Source organism: Apis cerana, linkage group LG1 (assembly GCF_029169275.1).
Source record: "Apis cerana isolate GH-2021 linkage group LG1, AcerK_1.0, whole genome shotgun sequence".
NCBI lineage: Eukaryota > Metazoa > Arthropoda > Insecta > Hymenoptera > Apidae > Apis > Apis cerana.
In genome coordinates this window covers 27007277-27028588 of record NC_083852.1, presented here as the reverse complement: position 1 = coordinate 27028588, position 21312 = coordinate 27007277, and the positions used below count along the sequence as shown (strand labels likewise).

The 21312-nt window shown below is 37.5% G+C and overlaps 1 protein-coding gene across 3 annotated transcripts in view; it reads right to left on the bottom strand.

The window, feature by feature from the left end:
• Positions 1–21312, bottom strand: part of LOC108004303 (leishmanolysin-like peptidase) — a 93946-nt gene that overhangs the window by 22477 nt on the left and 50157 nt on the right. For all 3 annotated transcript variants that reach the window (XM_028669975.2, XM_062087187.1, XM_028663973.2), the window contains exons 3-4: positions 15981–16081; positions 1350–1380 (exon numbers count right to left, since the gene is read on the bottom strand). In XM_028669975.2, the coding sequence (XP_028525776.1) occupies positions 1350–1380; positions 15981–16081 (132 nt within the window). The remainder of the gene's footprint in view (positions 1–1349; positions 1381–15980; positions 16082–21312) is intronic.

The following is a 21312-nucleotide window of genomic DNA, read 5'->3' as shown; positions in this document are numbered from 1 at the left end:
AAAATATTCTAAAAAGGGGGAAAAAAAGGAGATGGAAGAATTAATTTTTCACAGATTATCGAAAAATATCGAGCGTATATCGAGAGATTGTTGGTGCGGATTACGAAAAAAATAGAAGAAACGAATCGGTGTTGCTTCATCGAATTTCGCGGTCGGTTAGATGCCGGTATTAAATGGAAATGTCGAGTCTTATTTAAATTTTAGATGCAATTAGATTCATTTACTCTGGCGGTGGCAATTATTCGAGTTACGGAGCAAGATGGCGGTATCCTGGTGAAAATTTTCGGAATAAATGAATCGCGCGCGAGTCGTGATGTTACGAAATCGTTGGCTGACCCGACGAACGTCGTTTCTACTTCGAACAACCCATCATTTCCTCTTTCCCCTTCCTTTCCAACATTCGATACTCATCCGTCGCGCTATTTACCATCTCGATAATTGGCGTTTTATTACCGTGAAACCAATTATTTCTATTCTTTTTTTTTTCTTCTTTTCTCTTCGACGAATTGATAGGATCGAGTTGATAGGGTCGGTCGAGAATCGCGGAAAGATCCCTAAATATCGCGATACTTGGAAAGAATGGAAAAAAGGCAAAGAGCGGAGAGAGATTGGCGCGCAGTTGAACGGAGAAATTTAGAAGATAGAGGGGCAAATACAGGGAACGGATGGCAAATATGGCTTTTCGCCGTGTTTGACGATCGATCCGATGCTCGTTCACCGGAGAAGGGAGCAATCGGTTTTCAACCTCTGCTCCCTTGCGAGATTATCATACGACCGACTATTATGCGGAGTAAACGGGGATGGTCCCGCGTGTTCCAAGCTTGCCAGGTGCTCTGATTGAAATGCGCCCGGTAATTTCCGCTTATTTGCCGCATACACCTATACCCGCCGTGGTGGTACGTTAGGACCGGTACGATGCCGGTAACGTTTGATACGACGGAGAACGCATCCATTTTCCACGCTCCATTTAGATTTCCCATATGCCATATATCTACGTATATCGGGATAGGAGGTAGGGTAAAAGCTGTCACGATTATGCGTGTATCGTTCTCGGCCATTCGTTTCGCATAGTAACCGCTAATTAAATCGATCGATATTAATCGTCGCTTAGGAAAAGATAATCGGCCGCGTTAAACGTTGAACGCTTCGTTGGATAATTTTCGATCGTCGGTCGATGGATACGAGCCAAGACACCGATTTCATACGATTCGGAAGGGAAGAAGTTTTCGCTTCGAACGTCGATATATGCTTATTCGGAACGTACGTATACACGATCGATTTTTCCACTCGGATGGGAGAAAGGAAGAATAATCGAAAAATTGTATCAATTTCCATTTCGAGTTACTTACGTTGATGAGATCCAGTTTTTCGTCGTCCAACCTGCAACACGAAAATTTATGATAAACGTGAAACTCGTGGATAGATATGATCGAGTGATAACGTAATTAAACTTCGATCGAAATTGTTCTCCAATAATCGATGTAAAAATGTGAAAACGACAAAATTGCGAATCGAAAATGATGCGCGCCAATTTCTAATTGCGCGTTACTCCCGATATATACTTCGTTGAAGAAAAACCAAAGTTGATTTAAGTCGTCCATTATGCGATCGATTTTTCGTATTCCGATGCGAACCAACGTCTCTCATCGACGCCATCATAAAATTATACGGTGGAATTGCATGGAACATCACGTTGCGTTTCGTATCCGAGAGCAATCTCTCCTAGTCGTCGTCACATTGCCGTATAACGCGACGTTTCGCGTGGATATATTGAGCAAAAGTTTTGGCAGGAAACGTCGAGCGAAACGTGGAGGATAGGAAGGCGATGTTAACCGAAAAAAGAGGGAGAAAAAAAAATAAAAAAGAAGAAGAAGAAAAATACGAGCAGGAGACACAACAGTACCTACCTCCTACGAGTTTAATCCTACGCGCGATTCTCTTCTTCTACAACTTGTTCGCATCTTTTCTTCTTCTATCTTTCTCATCTTTTTTCTTCCCCCTTTCCCCTGTCTATCTCCCCGTTCCATCTTTTGCTTCTTCCCACGTTATTACGTCGTGCACTTTTTGCATCACGTAATAAAACGTTTGGCCTTTTTCCCATTCTTTTTTCTTTCGTTAACGTTCCCTTTTTAATTTAGCTACGAAACAGCAACATTATTACGTTTTATACGATTTTCTAACCAGAATATTCTCTCGTTTCTTCTTAAGATGATATTTTTCTTCTTTTCGCTTTAAAAAATTAAAAACAATTGTGAAATGAAAAAGATTCGTAAACGCGATATCGACGAATTATTTTCAATTATCGCGTTACTGGAGAAAACGCTCAATTTGATTTGATCAACTGCCGCTATTCCTATTTGCGTAAAAAGCGTTTTCTCTTTCTTACCGTCTATTACTTTTAAAACATTTTAAATTAGAGATTTTATGGAATTAAGATTATACGATGGAAAGTTGGGCGCGAATTGCGATATATCGATTAGCAAAGAATTAAGATAAAAGCATAGGCGCGCGTAAAACGATGTTTAAAACATTTTTCCGACGATGAACGGGTCTATTGAAATGGACGAGATGCGAGATTTAGCCAAATAAAGGGTGGATAACGGCGGATATCTGTCTTTCATCGAATTCCGGTCAATTTTGAAAAGAAACGAATCAATCGGTCCCCTGTGTGTTCGACTTCGCGACAATTTATCCGTTTTCGCGTTTCGCGCTAGATCTTCTTTCCAACGATACGTAACGATTTAATTCGTAAATTTTATACCTCGCTACCTTCAGCTCGATCGTATCAATTTCTAATAATTTCGCGTTTATCTTGGACCGTGCATGCTTCGTTTTTCCCAGTAATAGGGACGCTCGATAAAACACTCGTCGAGTATTTCGATTAATTCGTTTATTGTTACGCGCGTTAAACGCGATGTTAAGATTAAACGATTGGAATTCAAGATTCGAATGGCTTGGAGGTTAACGTGTAACGCGGAAAAAAAATTAATTTTTTAGAAGAAAATAAATTTCCGTTTTGGGATAAATTTTACGCAAAAATTGGCCTTTTCTCTACGCAGAAGCGCAGGAAATGGAATTAATTACAAAGCAGCGAGAATCGCTGGTTGATAATTTTCGCGTTAGCGGCGTTCACCGATCAACCTGATTCGATGTCGTTACCGGTGTTGTTGCTAGCACGGTCTCGAGCCGAGCGACGAACGAGATTGTTGGAATATTTGGCATGCTGTTGGCGCATCGTGAGCCTGCCAACGACCTTTCGATAAATCGGATTCCCAGCCTTCCCGGGTATCGAATCGCATTTCCATCGCAACACTTGCCACGCTCGCACGAAAACAAATGCAAATTGGAAATTGCTTATTTTTTTTTTTTAATTTCTTCCATCTTTCTTCCAATGAGGAGAGAACGAAAAACTTCTCAAACGAGTATTTATAAAATGGACGATTTGTAAATAGCAAAGCGTCGTTTAGACCGATTAATTGAAAAGTCGATAGAATTAATTAATCGCGATGGACGTTGTTGGCGTTGACGTCGAACAGGGGAGGATCGGTTGAATCGGAACTGTGCGATGTAACAACCCGTTAAACACTGGAACTGATGATTATGATTTATATTATGATTTACCGATACATGATCGCACATATATGTTCATCTATTATGCTAAATACAAGATATAAAGAACGAAGCGATCGGTAACGCGAATGCAAACATATCCATATGATGTAATAACGTCGATATAAACGGGTATAGAATTGGTGGCTGATCTCGAGTTAAAATTACGGCGAGGTTATCCAAATTATATGTATTAGTTTTCAAATTTCGAAAGCTATTTGTTATTTCTGGTTGATCGATCGTTTTTTCCGATATCGATTTTCTCGGATTTGTCAATTTTCCAGTGGGAAATTAATAGCCTTCAAAGTTACTCTCCTCTCGCGGTGTAATCGAATTCCAGAAGCAGCAGGCAGACGCGGTTCGATAAATCGAGAAATCCGTGCCGTTGCTTCTGGAAGGGCGCCAATTATTGGACGGGATAACGAGGATCAGCGGTGACGAAGCGCAGCGGTGCTCGTGCTAAATCTAATTAGATAAACCGATCTTTGCGGATGTCCAATTCTGCGAGTACACAGCCACTAGCTATATGTATAGCGGCGAGAGCAAATATCCTCGCTCGTGTACATCGATGTATACGTTTCCTCGTATATCTATGCGCTAATATCTACCGATGTGAAAATAAATCTAAAAATTACAATGTGAAACATTAAAAGATCCGTCAAATTTACGATTATAATCGTTGGAACGATAGAATTTCTTACTTTTGCCACGTATTGCGAGATATCATCGTATCTCGAAAAATCGGATACGTATGGGATGCATCGGTAAAGATTATTCGAACGCGAGATATTTATATTTCGAAGATACATCAATTTGAATTTAATTTTCATTTTGGAACGTGGAAAGATCGACCGAATTAGCATTAGTGGATTGGAGATTAAGGAGGATAATCGAGCTCTTTTTTTTTATTCTATCTATCGGTATTTACTCGCATTTACTAACGCATAACGAATCGAAACGTTATCGAGCGAAACTCGTTATCTTTTAAAATTGATCAAAATTGTAAATCGATCGATCGAATAGTTGAGAAAGGAAGAAGGCGAGGGGATATAAGGAAATTCGAATCGTTTCGACGATTAGAGATTTCGCGTGGCGAGTGAGAAGAAGTTGACAAGGATAACGAAGGAGAACGTAAAAATACCAAAGCCATTTTCTTTTTTAACGTAGCATGAAAGAGGTTAGTCGACGAGTATCAAAGCGGTGAAGTTTACAAAGTTTACGAAGAGAGCGATATAAATTGAGATGCGCGAACACGAAATTACGAAAATACGATATTTCACGATTTTGGTCTATCGAGTCGACTATTCGTTTCATTCGTCATATTTGGAATACGAATCGATGTTAAGAATTCTCGATAATCGATAAAATTCGGAGAAACGAAGAATCATCTATTCGACTGAGATATTGTTGGTATCGGAAATAATTAAACGAAGTAACAGGTTTTGCTTCGACATTAACGATTGCAAGAGATTCGCGTTGAAAGCGCGATAAATACCCATCGTTCGTGTAGAGATTAATTTTCACATCGATAAAATTGGAAATGAATTCTTTCATTCTCGTAACGTTTCATCGGATAAAAGAGAAAGTAAGCGTAAGAAAAGAAAGAAAAGAAAGGAAAGAAAGAAAAGAAAAGAAAAGAAAAGAAAAGAAAAGAAAAGAAAAGAAAGGGAAAAGCGAGGATGAAAAGAAAAGCGCGGATAGAAAGATCCCGAAGGAATCCGAAATAAGCGAAGCGATCCCGCGTCTTCGTATTGGCGCATGGTCGTGCTCGTTTTCTCTCGGTACGCCGTTTGCGCTCGAGAACCTGGAACAAAGCTCTTAACTTCCGTAATTTCAATTTCAGATTATTCGTCTCGGTATTGCCGTAATACGGTTTCGCGTGCATTGTCAGCCATAGCCGTCACGGGATTCGCAGCTGGTGCGGTACAAATTGAATTTCCATGTGGAGGCTGGCTGCTTGACAGTCAGATATGTCGTTACTTCGTCGAGCTCCTATCGATACAAACCGTGGTAAATATTTCATCGTCGATAGTTACTCGAATCCATATATATCCTGTATATCCTGTACGTAGTAGTAAAATAAACGACGAATCTCGTAGACACTTTGATTTCGATCGTTCGCGGATCGAGATAGTTTATTTAAAAACTTTGTTACCAATTTTTTTTTTTTTTACGTTTTTTACCTAAAGATCGTAAAATTTTTTTACGATTGCGATTTCTCTCGCACGACGTTCAATGTATCCCGCGAATTCAGCAGCGCGAAGAAGAATTAAGATTCGTACATATACGATTATACTACATTGTTCGATATTATGAAATTATATTTGTAGTTAGATCGATTCTCATCGGGTTAAGTTTCTTTGAAATTTTCTCGACGATTCCCAGTTGACATTTCCAGTTTCGATGCAAAAGTGAAATATATCGCGCAACGCGTGGAATCGCTCACCGATTACGTTGGATCATAATGTCGCATGGTTGGCACGATTTTTCAATTTTAAATATATATTATACAATATATAATTTTAAATATAAAGAGGAGAAGAAGTTTCTCGTTTTCTAATCGAACCGATAAAGTAATAAATCACTTTGTATATTTCGCGCTATCGATAAATTCGATTCGAAGTCGGTCGCAAAGCGAGAGATGTTTGCATCCGTTCGAAATGCTATATTCGTTTAATGCTATATTATTCCTCCTCCCTTTTTTTTTTTTTTTTAAATTTTAGAGTATTGTCCAATGTATGGACCAATTTACGATTTTATTTGGAGCGATGTTGTTATTTCGGTATAATTCAAAATTTTAAACAGTAAGATTTTAAAGTTGGACGCACGATAAGAAATATGACGAATAAAACTAGTATAAAAATAATATTTTTTATCGTGACATGTTTGGCGTCGCGTGAGAACGACAAGTACTGGGAAATTGAGGTCACGTACGGTTCGCGCATCGCGTATATTTTAAATTGTTGGTGTAATTTTCGCACACATTAAAATAAGAGTGGTGTACGGGCGTAGACTCAGAGAGAGAGGCTTCCAACGGGTAGGAACAGTAGCTACGACCACGGCAACAGCCTACGCTTTGTGCCTGGGAATAGTACGCCCTTTTGTAACATCCGTAACCTTTCGTGATCGTGAATCTTCGAGACAATAGTCTTCGAGATTCAATCGAACAATTTCAAACCGAGTAACCAAATGTCCAGATAATTCCAACTAATGACTAACTTTTCCAGTCTCGAAGCGGAAATTTCCTATTGGTTATTAAAAAAAAAAAAAAAGATTTTGTATTAATATTATAAAATTTCATTTATTGTAGAGATACGCGTAAAAGAAACGCGTAAAAGATTGGAAACGGATGAAAATGGAGATCAAAGTGGAAGAAATTCGTTTTCGAAAACGAGACGGAACGGATTAAAATTTCAACCGATCGAGGAAGCGCGTTAAGATTCTGTCCTTGTAAAAGAAATCAAAGGATGAAATTCTAATCGTACGAGATTAAAGATTGCTGAATCGAGGTTCGAGATAACCGGTTTTCGCTTTCTAATAATCAGAGAAATAACGAACCGAGTTAACGGATCTCGCCAAACTTTTAAATCCTTTAAATCCAATCCAACGCTCTTCGATACGAATCGATCTCGCGTCTGCCTCTTTTTTCGGATACCGATTTATTATTTATTCGTTGTACGATTCCATTTAACTAGTGAATAATGCGTTTATGTTATTTACCATCGTAGCTAATACGTTCAAAATTGTCGCGATCGATCCTATTCTTTTTTCTTCCTTTTTTTCTTCTTCGTAGATAGACACGCGTACATGTAATTTTCCTATCGTTTTTGAATAATCGCACATCGATGTTACGTCGGTATAATTTTCGTGCGGATGAATTACGGCTATGATAATTACGCGACGTGGAATAGAAGGACATTTGTCTACGTACATCGATGGCAGTGGCGCGTTGAAACACCGCGTTGATGATAATGATGACATCGTAATTCGCAGAACGATAGTGGTCGATACGCTCGAATCGGACACGGGTGAACGAGGGATATGGTATATCTATCGAAGGGCCAGGGAGCTGAAAACAGTGTCACTCGTTTCATTCATCGCGAATGCAAACGTATATGCGTGGAGTAATCGAGAGATCGATTAAGCGCGATGAGGCTTCGATGAATAGGAGGTAAACGAGATCGTGCGTAATGCGTATTATTGGAATTGCATCCGCCAAAATTAAGTGGGATGCGATAAGTATGCAAAACTTTGATTCAATTCGAAACTCGTCCATAGAAATTATATTATTAAGAATGCGCGATCGAATGAAAAATATTCTTATCGATATCTTGTAAAATCGTGCTTTTTTTTTCTTTTTTATTTTTCTATCGTAATTTTCGATAATTATTCGATGAAAATTTCCATCAATTTGAACAACGAGAATCGACGATTGCCCCTCGTAACGTATATAATCGTAAAAATGGAAGAAAGTCGAGCGTTTCGTCGAATATACGTAGATATAAGTTAAATTGGATATTTCGCAGGAAAATGCGCATATTCACGGAATGTCCAATGAATCAGGAATTCTGTAGTGATTTATAACTATACGAGGATGGAGGCAATGCGGACGATGCGCGGGTCTCGTGGGGCTAAGAGTAGACCATAAACGTTGCGGTATACTGCAACTTTACGTTATGCACAAATCTATCACGATCAACGGATTTCCGGAGACGTTTAGAAGCGATCGCTTGTTCGGTTTCTCAACCTTACCCTATCGCATTTCATATACATATATTTACAACTTGTATCCCGATAATCTTTCACGCACATTTCTTTTTACTATATTCTGTACGAAATTTGTCATTCTCCAATAAGCTTGGATACCACAGATTCTTGGATATATTAAATGCGGTAAGATTAGTTTTACCATATAAACTATATAAATATAATAATTATCGTCGATATGATTAAACGAAAAAATCACTTTTTACACGATATGTAATTTATTTTAGTAAAAAAAAAAAAAAAAAGATAAAAAACGATGAAAAAAAAAGATAAATATCGAATATTTGAAGGTACATGTACAATAAATAGAACAACGTGTATTGGCATGAAGCGTTGCAGAAGAGAGAGAGAAATAGAGAGAGAGAGAGAGAGAGAGGGAGAGAGAGAGAGAGAGAGAGGGAGAGAGAGAAAGAGAGAAAGAAAGAAGAAAATTTAACAAATGGAAAACGGAAAAAGCGTCTGAACTATGCGAGATGTACTCGTCCACCAAAGAGGGGTACCGCGTCGTCCCTTTCACATGCTTGCATTCGACTGCAGGTGTAGCACCAGACACTTTAATTCTGGAGAGTGCATCATTTGCATCCTGGACGAGCGACCACGTTTCGAGAATCACCGACCGGAATCAAATACGAATAAAAATAAAGCATCGTCGTATAAGCCAAAGCGAAGAGCGTTTATCGAGATTAACGAGAACGTACCTCTTCGTTTTATTAATCGCAATTTTATTTTCGTCCTGATATGTACATAACGACGTCAAATTTGTTACTTGCTGTTGAACGAGAGATTAATGCTTAAACGGTTGATAAACGGACACGTATTATGCACGCGAGGTGAAGCTTAAACGTGATCGATGATCAACGATCGACTCTGCACTCTCCGTGGATGAGAATGGATCCTCGACATATATAATACCTCGCGCGTGGATCGAAGAATTAAAGAAAAATTAAAAATATTTTTATCGTTTCGAATCTTTACATTCAAAATTACTTTATTCAAGAGTAAGTACGAGCGAAACGACGAACGAAGATTCGGCCAAATAACGAAATAAGTATTCGCGGTTTTATTATAACGTATTATCTATTTATGTAATCTATGGTAAGTTTTGATCATCAATCCATATATTTTTTTCTATATCAGAGATTTTTACACACGTATAACAATGTATAAACATAAGACATCGCGATATTACGCGAAATAAAAGAAAAAAAAAAAGTATTGCAACAAATAGCAAGATATCGCAGAATTTTTCATAAATGTTAATTTTACAGGGAAATCGCAGGAACGAACTGTCGCGCATACACATACATTGTCGTCGGAGTTGGTGATTTAATTAATTACCAGCAAAAAATGTTTTCACGTAGTACAGAAACTCATTAGCAGAGCAATTCGTGAAGGGGCGTGTATCCGCTTGAGTTTGCGAGCTCTCCGGAAAACAATAACTCTGATTTATTTCACGGTAAAAATATCCGCCGTTAGGGAGGCCGTATCTACAACCAACTTTTCCACCCACTACCATTCTTAATTTACATTTTAATATTTGATCCGACGACGATAAACTATCTTAAAATTTATTCCTTTAATTAACTATGTCAATCGGTACGGAAAACATTGTTATTTAAGCGTTTGCCACGTAAAATTTATTTGTATGGAAGAAAGTGGTTATTCGTTTCGAAACGATATCATCGAGGAAGAATATCGAAGCGTGAGAGAAATAAAGATTCGCAACGTTGGAAATTTTCCAACGTGCAATCCTATTGGGTGTTTACCAAACGTTTGAATCTTGGTTGACTCGAATATATTTGATTCTGGCTGTTGAAAGGCTAAAGAACAAATATATGCATACATATATAAGGAGAAAGTTTTCCATTCATCGAATTCGCGAATGACCCGTTTCTCAAAACGAGCGAATAATTTACAGAGTCGAGGCCTGTTACGAATCTATTCTATCCATTCTATCCTTGATACAGATTTCACGGTCGATCGGGAAATGGACGTTTAAAGCAAACGTCGAGCGAAATGCAATTTGTCCACTTATCTCGATGTCGGAAGAAGTTAGCGGCACGAGTTAACGTATCCGAGTGAATATTTAGCAGCAGCGTGTGTATACAGGTTCTATTAGATAGATAGACGTAGATGGTAGAAATAGGGCCGATTTTGGCGCAGGTGTCCGCAACGACGATTCCGCTCGCTCGATTCGTCTCTCTCGAAGCGAATCGCGCACGGTCACCGTTCCAAACTTGCGTGATTTTTACACGCAAATATAAATTCTGACAAACGAACGGTTGCTCGCGCGCGATATTGTACGCATTAATTTGAAGCGCGACGTGTGCATGTTGCGCTGCGTCGCTCGTTTCCCCATCCAGGGTTAACATTAAAAAGGATCAAGGGACGTTGATCGATGCTTATCCATTATCGACATTTATTGCGCCAAACCGAGGATACGTCGTTTCTATCTATCGAGTGTCAAAATACAAATGAAATAAAAAAAAAAAGAAAAAAGAAAAAGAAAAACTTTGCAATCTATTCTACGATTGTTATAATCAGATATATTTCGATTCGAATCGTTACATATCAAAGTTGAACTAGATATCCGAATGACGCAACGAAAGTGTACCTTGTTTCATTTATAAATATATATATATATATATTTTTTTTCCGTCTATTGTAGCGATAATTAATAATGGCATATCGGAGACGTTACTTTTGCTTTCGTAATTCTTAACACCCGACTGCACTTTCTAGGCCAAGTAGGTGAAAGTAAATACGTTGCAAAAGTCAAGTTGAATAGCATGAGAATCGGTTGCCGCGCGATCAACTACAATACGATTCTCGCGTAATGCTCTTTGTCTTCGAAACGTTATAACGAAACGTTCGTTTCGATTATGATTAGAAATGTAATCGAGATTTTGCGATTTTGGACGGATTATTCTTAAAGGTATCATCTTCGCTTGGAAAAAATATTATATCATATCGATTATTGATGGTAAAACGACAATACGAGTTTCGAACACGAATATACCTTGTCGATAATTTATTTAATCGATTTCCGCTAAACTAAAATATACGATGTTTCCGTAGGATGCAAACCGATTTATTTCGTTTTTAGTTGCAAAGCGTGTTTATACGCACCGGATGGATAAAACGAGGAATTAATCAAAAACAGCTGGAAATGAGCCGGATTAATTACGATAATTAACGAGGTTCGAATCTCGATTCATGCGTGATTGTAATATCGAACGATAATGAGTTTTAACAGAAAATAAAAATAATCGATCGCATGATCTGTTGTGGATAAACGTAAATAATACTAATAGTCCAAATGTATTTTATATCGTACATACACGAATAAGAATTTTTTTAAGCAATTTTTATCCTCGATCGAAATTGCATCGTTAACATTCGCGCGAGAAGGTAAATATTTTAACCGCTTTGATAAGAATATAAATTTGTATCTTGATGTTTTTCTAATGTTCCAGACTATGCGAGGAAAAAGACGAAAGGAGGTTCTTTTCGGGAAAGAAAATTCTCGAGAAACGAATACTTTTGCTTTGTAATATTGCGAATTCGATCGGAAAAAATAAGAACACTTTACTCGTAATGTAAATTTAAAAAAGTCGAAATGAATATACGAAGAATGGGGGAAGAACGTAACGTTTTGTTTGACCACGAATAAAATGGATAAAAAGAAATACGACATTGATCTTTGCAAAGATAATTTTAAATTATATCGATTGAATAATAATTTAATAATTTAATCAATAATGATTAAACTACGACGATATTTCCATCCCGTGCATCAGGAATCGTATCTTTAATAATAGTGCAATCGAATTCTCGGATTGAAAATCATAATTAATTGATTTTTTATATAATTTGAATAGCTATATATATTACGAGTTAAATTTTCTTTCTCTGTAATACTATTTTCTTTAAAAATATTACAATATTTAAAGAACGGGTTACGAGATAAAACGATTATCAAAGTTCGTTATGAAGTTTAACGGGAAAGGTGGTAAGCATTGCTTAAAAAAGCAATATCAAAGTTTGGTTCATTAACGATGCGGAAAACGTTCAAGTTGGTTTTCAAGGAGTAAAAAAAGAGTTATGAGTAGTTTGAAAAGTAGCGCAAGTTTTACTGATTTCAGCTCTATTTTTCGATCGAAAGGAATTCCATTTAGCAAATATTCGTGGTACCGAATTGAAAAAAATATATATATATATAGATCGATTTTATCAATAGGCATATGATATTGAAATTGCTTTAAATTTGTCGTTAGCGGCGAAAATTTGTGAATACGGGAAGAAGAAACGATTCTACCAACTACGATACGCGATATAATGCATTACAATTCTGAACAGTGGGAAACATGTGCGATGTAATTAACAGTGCCGATAAGCACATATGAATATTATGGTTAATTTACGATCGCGGAGTACAGACGGTGAATTTACGAGATGCCGCTCGGGGGCATTCCAACCCAAACTGTACTCTCGCACTGTATATCTACGTATACCATTGCGCGAGGATAAACATTGACCGAAACGAAGGCTAGAGAGGCACAAATGGTAGACGGGCAGCAGAGGGTTAGAGGAGAGTGTGCGTAGTCTGGTGAAGAGCGAGAGAAACGATGGTCGAATGGTAGAATTTACACGCGCGAATGTAAACGGCCAATTAGGACGGTCCTTTGACGAGACGAGAGGAAATGGTACGCGTGTGTTTTCGTCGCCGAGGCTTAGGAAAAAAGGCTCTATCTTTGAAAAATGTCAATATTTTACAAACGACCACTCCACCCTATCTATCTCGATTTTATTTATTTCGGATTTATCTCGGAACTATCTAAAAAAACTTGACGGAAAATTGTCAATTTCGATTAATTACCAGAATTGACGAATGCGCGTACGAGATTATACGAGATTAGAAATCCATTAAACTCGTTTCGATTAATTAACGTATAACTAAACTCGAAGCGAATCGATTAAATAAAGATTCGACTTGGAGCAGAGATAAGATGAGATTTTAAATCAATTTCAACGTATAATTAATAAGATGTTCGTAAAAATATATAGATAAAATCTTATTAAAATTAGAAAAAATTTAAACGGCTATAATTTCGGATTCTATTTCTCGATAGTACAACTTTTGATGAGTGAACGACTATTACAAGCGCGGAATTATACCCTTTTAATTTATGTTTACCCTGTCTTTTTGCTTATTCGCTCGTATATCGCTTCACTGACATTCCCGAGTTTCAGACGGATTCGTGAAAAGTAATGTAGTACTTGGAGGAGAAAATATAAATCTCCTTCGTAATATATGGACACTTTGATTCTTTATATTGACAATCGAGGTATCGAGATGAAACGAGAAGAAAATTAAATGGCACAGTTTCTTTTGTGTCTAGAGTCGATTTTTAGAATAAATTTTTAATTTCCTTTTACGTTTTCTACACGAAAAGTCCTTGATTTGGTCGATTCGTTGTCGTTGTCAGCGATAAAATTATTCGTAAAAATATGCAATTTAATATGCAATATAGCTTTGATTTACCGGTCATTCGTAAAAATGTACGAGTACATCTTTGACGATCATCTTTGATCATTCGTTAGAGTGGATCAACGCGATAAGATGTTACGCGATTCTGTCGCCAAGGTTATCAATAATAAATTAAAATGAAAATGAACAGTTTGATCAACGCGCATATGACTGACACGTAAAATCTATGAATTTCCGATTGACACGAGTGAGAACAACGATTATCGTATTTTATTTCTGATTATTGATTTTTTAAAAAGAAAATGTACGTAGTAAATATTTTGAAAACTCAAAGCTAGTCGACAGAAATTTCGGTTTTTGTCCATTCCCTTTATTGCGCATTTTCGATTTTCGATATTAAGGGATAAAGGAGCGAGAGATGCATGGCATGCAGAGGGAGTAACGTATCATTACCTTTTCCTTACACTGTGCAAGATAATTTTAACGCGATTGCGTCAAAACTTTGAGAATATCTCTCATAGGAGATCATTTACGATGTTTAATGGCACACACGGAATAATCCACTACTACGCTCGCGGAATGAGTTGAATTTCGGCTCGAATAAGTGGATGTAATATATCGTTAATGACGATAAAATTGGAACAACGATATGATTAAAAGATTGATAATTAGAAAAACTTGACGGAAAAGAGTAATAATTTCCAATAATTGTTACGTTTATTTAATATCGTTTTTATCGTTGATCACATCGCAATGGGATTAGGATGAGGATGAATCGAAAGAAAGAAAATTTCGAAATGGAGAATTAAAATATTACGCGAAAGATCTTTATCAACATTTTTGTTCTTAATCATAAATCTCTTACGTATTATAGTTTTTCACGAAATATCAAAGATAATTCGGACGATATCGATTCTGATCAGCTACAAACATTTGGCGTAGATCCATTCCAACGAAGTAGTAGACCTTTTTCAAATATCGTCGACGATCACGGGTGAATTGCAAATTGAATAAAGGTACGTCGTCGGTTGTGAACCGAACCTACACATGCAGACAGTGGTTCATCTGGCGCGTATCCAAGTTTTTTGGTCCTCGACGGAAATTTTAACGCTTTCTATTCGATTGACAACCATTGCCGATCTCCCGGGAGAGAGTACGTCCACGATATCGATAAATTCGGCCGTATTGGTTAATTTTCTCCTTTTCCCTTCTCTCTCTCTCTCTCTCTCTTTTTATTTATTTTTTGAATACAAGCGACGCGGGATTAATTATCGGTAACGAGAAAACGCGATTAATTAGCAATAACAGTTTCTGGGTGAACAACTGGAACGAAAATTCGCTTTCGTTCCTATTCATGGAAAATCGAATACAAAAATTTCCCGAATTAGCTTGAAATATATCCATAACCGCATCGGTGAAAGCGTCGTTTTACTAATATTTCAAACATTCTTTCTGTTTTTCGCTTTTGAAATAGTAAAAGCGGGAAAACTATTCGTTTCGATTTTCTCGATCAAAATCTTCAATATTGAAAGACGATTAAATTCACTGTAAAAATAATAATATCGAGTTCGTGTTTTCGAATATTCCATCTTAATATAATCGCTTTCCGATTAATTTTGGCCCTAACGGTCCTACTACATACTAAGCTCTCGTATACGCGAACAGGATGAATGCACGGATAGGAACTAGTCACGGAACACTACTGGGAAAGTTTAGGTTGGCGTTATGGTAGCATTTAACAACTGCGCAACTTCCAATCCCGAAGTTAAAAGTTAGTTTGTCGTGACTCGTGACGAAGTAAAGCGCGTCTTACGCAGTTGCGCGCGTTCTGTTCATGACGTAGCCACAAAATTTTACTCGAAAATTTTCTTTCGTCAAATCATTTTTATTTCACTCTTACGGCGATAATAGAAAAGAAATATTGCGCGTCTAATATTTCTTATTGGTTGTGTTGTGCGAATGTAAATAATTATTATATCGCGACTCAACCATTACACGTACCATTAACACGTATACAAACGCGTATATACGTCGTTAGAGACTTTGATTCGTATCGTTAATTTTCATCCTTACGCGCGATATATTACACGATATAATCGAAATATCGACTTACCTGTAAACGCTTTCGTCGTACGATAACAGGATTCTAACCGGTTGACTGATACTACGCTTTCTTACTTCATGTGCTGGTTCTATGTGAACACCGTGAATAACCTACAAAAATAAAGAATACGCATATGTATACAGCATATGTATATACCGTGAACATAAATATAAAACACGATCGCGCGTGATTGAAACGACTCAAATCGCTACTTCCTTCGTACGATTCTTTATTACCGATCAATTAACGCGAGTCGATTCGTCGCGCATCGACGATACGTCACTTACATTCGTCTCGATATCGCCACGATATCTATAGCTGCGAAAATTTTGACGAATTTTGGTTCGACCAACGATTTGATCCAAGATTATCGCGGTTGGTTGATCTTTACGCGCATTGGTTACTCGATAAAGCACGCGCGATAAGAAGAGAAATTAGGAGAAGCGTCAAAGTTTGACAATTAAGAGAATAGTAGCGAATATGCGGTAGAGCGGTTGGTAAGTTAGGATGGTATAAGACGCTGCATCCCGTTCCTCTTCACCTTGGACCTTCGATCTAACCTTCGTGGTCCTTTGCCCCCTTGGGTAGTAAAGTTAATGCCTGTCCTATCCTCTCAAGATATCGCATTATCGTTAAGAAGCTTTCCGCGCAGGTCATAAACTCTCCGCGAGTATAAAACTAGATCGGATTAAAACTTAATGCGGATCCTCGCATAATTGCATTCCTAGCAAACTCCTCTCTCGTGACGATGAAACCAACCAACCCTGTTACGCGATATTTCATACATTGATATATTGGCTCGCTTTAGGCTATCGGATTACGGACGAAACAAGCAAGTATTTGCCTATTGCTACGTAAATATTAAATTTAAAAATATTCTTAATATGTCATGAATTTTCGCGTTATTTAAAAAAAAAAAAAAGAAAACAAAAATTTCGTGTTGTATTAAGGTTTAGACACTTTTTTTTTAAACGAAAGATAGTTTAATCAAAGGAACATCAAACTCGAATCATTTTTTTTCCATACGCGAATCTACCGGTGGATAGCTTCCGATATATACCTATCTATTGCATGTTCGCTAACGAGAAAGAGCGAATGGATAATAAAGGGATCACGGAAACTGGACAGGTACACGATCTCCGTGGTAACCGACTAGTATTTTGCTTTATCTCTCGATATGTAGCGCTATCTGGAATGAAACGTCATAGAAACTTTTGCATATTTTTTTTAAATATTATCTTATTCAAAAAATGCGTATCGTCTAAAGAATATTTACAAATTTACGCAATTATGGGAGCAAAAATAGATTCAAAAATTTTACACACCGTCGTTTCTTCGTATCGATTTTCAACGAATTTTATATGAAATATACGTTATGACAAATATGTTGTAGTAAAAAAAAAAAAAAAAATACGAGCGACTATTCGAATACCTACCTCAAACGAATAAACTTCCGTTCTGATTTCGATATTCGTATAAAATAACGATGAATATTAATATAATTTGATTAACTTTCATACGCGAGATAACGAGAGATTCGAACGATCGATTTTTCCATGGTGTGGCACATAAAGAAATAAACGAAGCCGGCGAGGTAATCCCGCGGTGTTTCTATTCGAGCGCAACGGAAGGAAGATTGGCCCATGGAGTGTGCGTAGGAAAGAGCAAGAAAGGTAGACGATGATCGCATCATCCCCATGTTGCGTTCTGCCACATACATGCCACTGCACTAACGTTCAAGTGCATTTACCGTGTACACGATTCTAGCGGGCGATCAAAGCTTGTCTCCTCGGTCTCCTCCAGCTTTGTGCCACGCGTACGTGTCCGTGGAACAAACCTTGGACCAAAGTAGTGCACGACAAACTCAACGTGCTACGTATGCATACATACGGATACATTGCCAGAAACGACTGTACGTATAGTTACACGATGCGTCGCGTATGCGCGTATATATATATATATTATATGTATACATAGGTGGGAGAAGATCCGTTGTATCGCTGTCAGTGACACGCGAGCTTCGGGTAAAAGCATTCCTGTGCAAGGCGTTCTTGTAGAGTCACGGCTTGTCTCGGAGCTTACGCTTCGACGAATTCTCCTTGATCGGGAGTAACAAGCTTGTCGCGGAACGCTATCTCGCGTATTGACTTTATATTTCTACTCCTATAGAAAGAGGAAGCAAATTTACCTGTTCAATTTTTACACCGAATAATCACTTCTTTTTTTAGAAAAATAATTAAAATATAAAGAAAAGACGGCGAAAAGATGTAAGTAAAATTTAACTCCGTAATCAAATGCGATTCGAATCTAATGACATTTTTGAATTATATATCCAAAATATTTTTAACGTCGATTAACAATCGGAATTGCAAATTAAAAGAAAATGGTCCCTAGCGTAATGTACGCATAACGAATCGCGTCGTATCGCCGATCCCTTTGTATTAGATTAAAACTATTTTCGTCTGATTTAATCCTATCGTATCTCAAAAAATAATCACGCTCGAGAATCCAGATGGTCGAACTTAAATACGTATCTGATTATTCATTGAAAAAATTTCGAAATGTAAAATAACGCGTATCGGGCGATTGGCTTGTTACAACGGTGTAAACGAGCCTGATTAACTTGTCATTTCATCCTTGGACAACCTCATAATTCATTCATTATGTATAACCGTAATCCTCTTAGCTTCCTCTCTATACACGATAGGGAAGGACTATGGAATTAGGCTTCTAAGCCAAATTGGCATCTTCAAAGTGGCGAAGATTACGTTGCCAGTTTCAAAGTGTATTTCCCTTTACGACAGTTTGGCGACGATTTATTTGCGATGTAAAGGCATTCGTACGCGAAACAATTTAATTTTACGATTAACGTTGAATAATACGGCCATTCCCTCCTCTCCGAAATGATCATTTCATTCCCGTATATCATATGTATACGACATAAACTTTGATAAACTTTTAATCGATAAACTTTGATAAACGATTTGCATTTCGTTTGATCAAACAGAGCGAAATCGATTCGGTTTCTCTAAAAATATATTTACCTTGAACTTGAACGAGCGACATAAATAAGATTAAAAGAAGCAAAGCAGAAATGCTAGAAACTTGAAATTCGAAGAAGACTTTACGCGATTGCATCGCTCGCCATAGATATAAATATCGTTCGTGTATCCAACTCATGTGTCAATCCTCTTTTCCAAAATCCAATTCACTCGGAACACTTTTTCGTTTGCGATGCATCGATGAGTCTTTTCGAGGTCGATTGGCGTGATTTACCGTTTGTATAAATTATGCGACAATCGGTTTGTCCGAAGTATGATAAAAAAAAATCGATTATTTCAGAATTCTCGAGTTCAAACGCGAGAATAACGGGACTCGTTAAAGAACGATTCGCTTCGTTTCAAATCTATCTTTAATGGACTACGTTTTCGGTGGACCGACTGCTCGATCGAAAATCCTTATTTTGAAAGAATAACCTAAATAAAACTGTATAGCGAAATAATGTATGGACGATAAATAAAATTGAAAATTCGAAGAATTTAGTCTTTTACACGTAGATACGTATAAGTAAATTGATCGACAATCGTACAACATATTCGGAACTTGATCTATAAGAGAATTCGTGACGCGGAAAGGTTCGTTGCAAATAAATAACCGTGATTTTTACGAGATACGATGGAAATATGCAGTCTACGTCTACCAACATTTATGGATTCGAATTTGTCGGGGGTATGTGAAGGGTTCGAGGTGGTAACTGTAAGTTATCGACTGCGAGATTACGGAAGATGATGGATAGAGGACGCGTAAACGGGTGTTTTTTACGTTTCGAACTCGAACCGTTCTAAAAATGCCGATTTACCGAATTATTATTTATCAAATTATTATCGGTGATACGTGACCGATAAAATTTCCTGCATTTCGTGCAACGAAGTAGAAAGTAGATGAACTTCAAGTCTGCGCGTTATTGCGACGAATTTCATGCGAGAAGCGTGGAAACGTACATGTTATGCAAATTGCTTCAATTTATACCGTATCTGGAGACTGTTGTTTGGCCAGGTTAGCGACTGTTAGCCAGATTGGAGAGAGAGGTTCGGAGCTGGCGAACGTGCCTGAGCATCGATTGCCACGCTTTGCGGCACACGATTCGTAGCATGGAACCCAATGATCTGTGACTGTTGCTGCCACCTGTACAACCTCCTACATACCAACTCCGTCCCAATATATATTATATATATATATATGTGTGTGCCAATATATCTGTGCCTCTTTCTTTCTTCCAATCTTAATATCGTAAATTTGCGTTTAATATCGTAAGCTCTGATATGGATAAACGAATACAATGACGAATCGCATAGTTACTCGCTCAACTAGTTCAAAGATGAATCACGATGTAAAATGACATTAATTCTGTTTAATTTCGTTTAAATCGTATTTACGCGAGATATTTATACGAGAGATCGATGAAACGAACGCATACATTTTTATATATCGAACTGGTATTAAATTATTCGCTTTATCGCTTCGATGTTATTCTTTTCCTTCGATCGCACAATAACGTCAAGCTTTGTCGCTTAACTACGTTATTTTTTATATTATATGCCGTCGTTCGATTCTACTCGATCGATTTAACATGCATCGAGTTGTAAACTTGTAGTATATCGAATAAATACTTACTGCCACTGCGATCGCCACTTTCAAAAAAATATTACTCAAATATAATATTGATCGTTAAACGTTAAACGACGAGATGTGACATTTTGCGATACTTGGGTACGGTATTTAACCGAGCAACAATCGAACGTGTATTTACGATAGATGGATGATGAAAGACAGATTTCTGCGTTGGAAAATTGATCGAAAGAGATAAAAAAAGAAAGCATCATTTGAAATGGATATTAGTCGCGAAAGAATTTGCAGCAAACATCCGCCGCAAAGGCAATAACGGAAAAGATCGTCGATCATTCGAGATGACGCGCGCTATCATTGCTTCTCGTCCAATAATCTCAACATTCGCCTGTTTCCTCACTGTTCGAAAACAACTTGGCAAAGATTAATTGGACGAGCATCAGCGATGGTGGAATATCTGAAAAGAAGTAAAGGAATCATCCTATCTTCTTCGTTCCCAATGATACGTAAAAGTAAGGAATTGAATCCCTTCGAGACAAAAATCTGGATATATTCCTGAGGATATTTATCCAGATCCGATTGATCGTTTATTCTCGATATTTTTATCTATCGTTCCAATACCAAAGCGATTCTCCGTTCTTGTGATTTCCTTTCACGAATAATAGTATCGATCGGAGAAGCGCGCGTGAAATCAAGTTGAACGGATTTTTTCGGA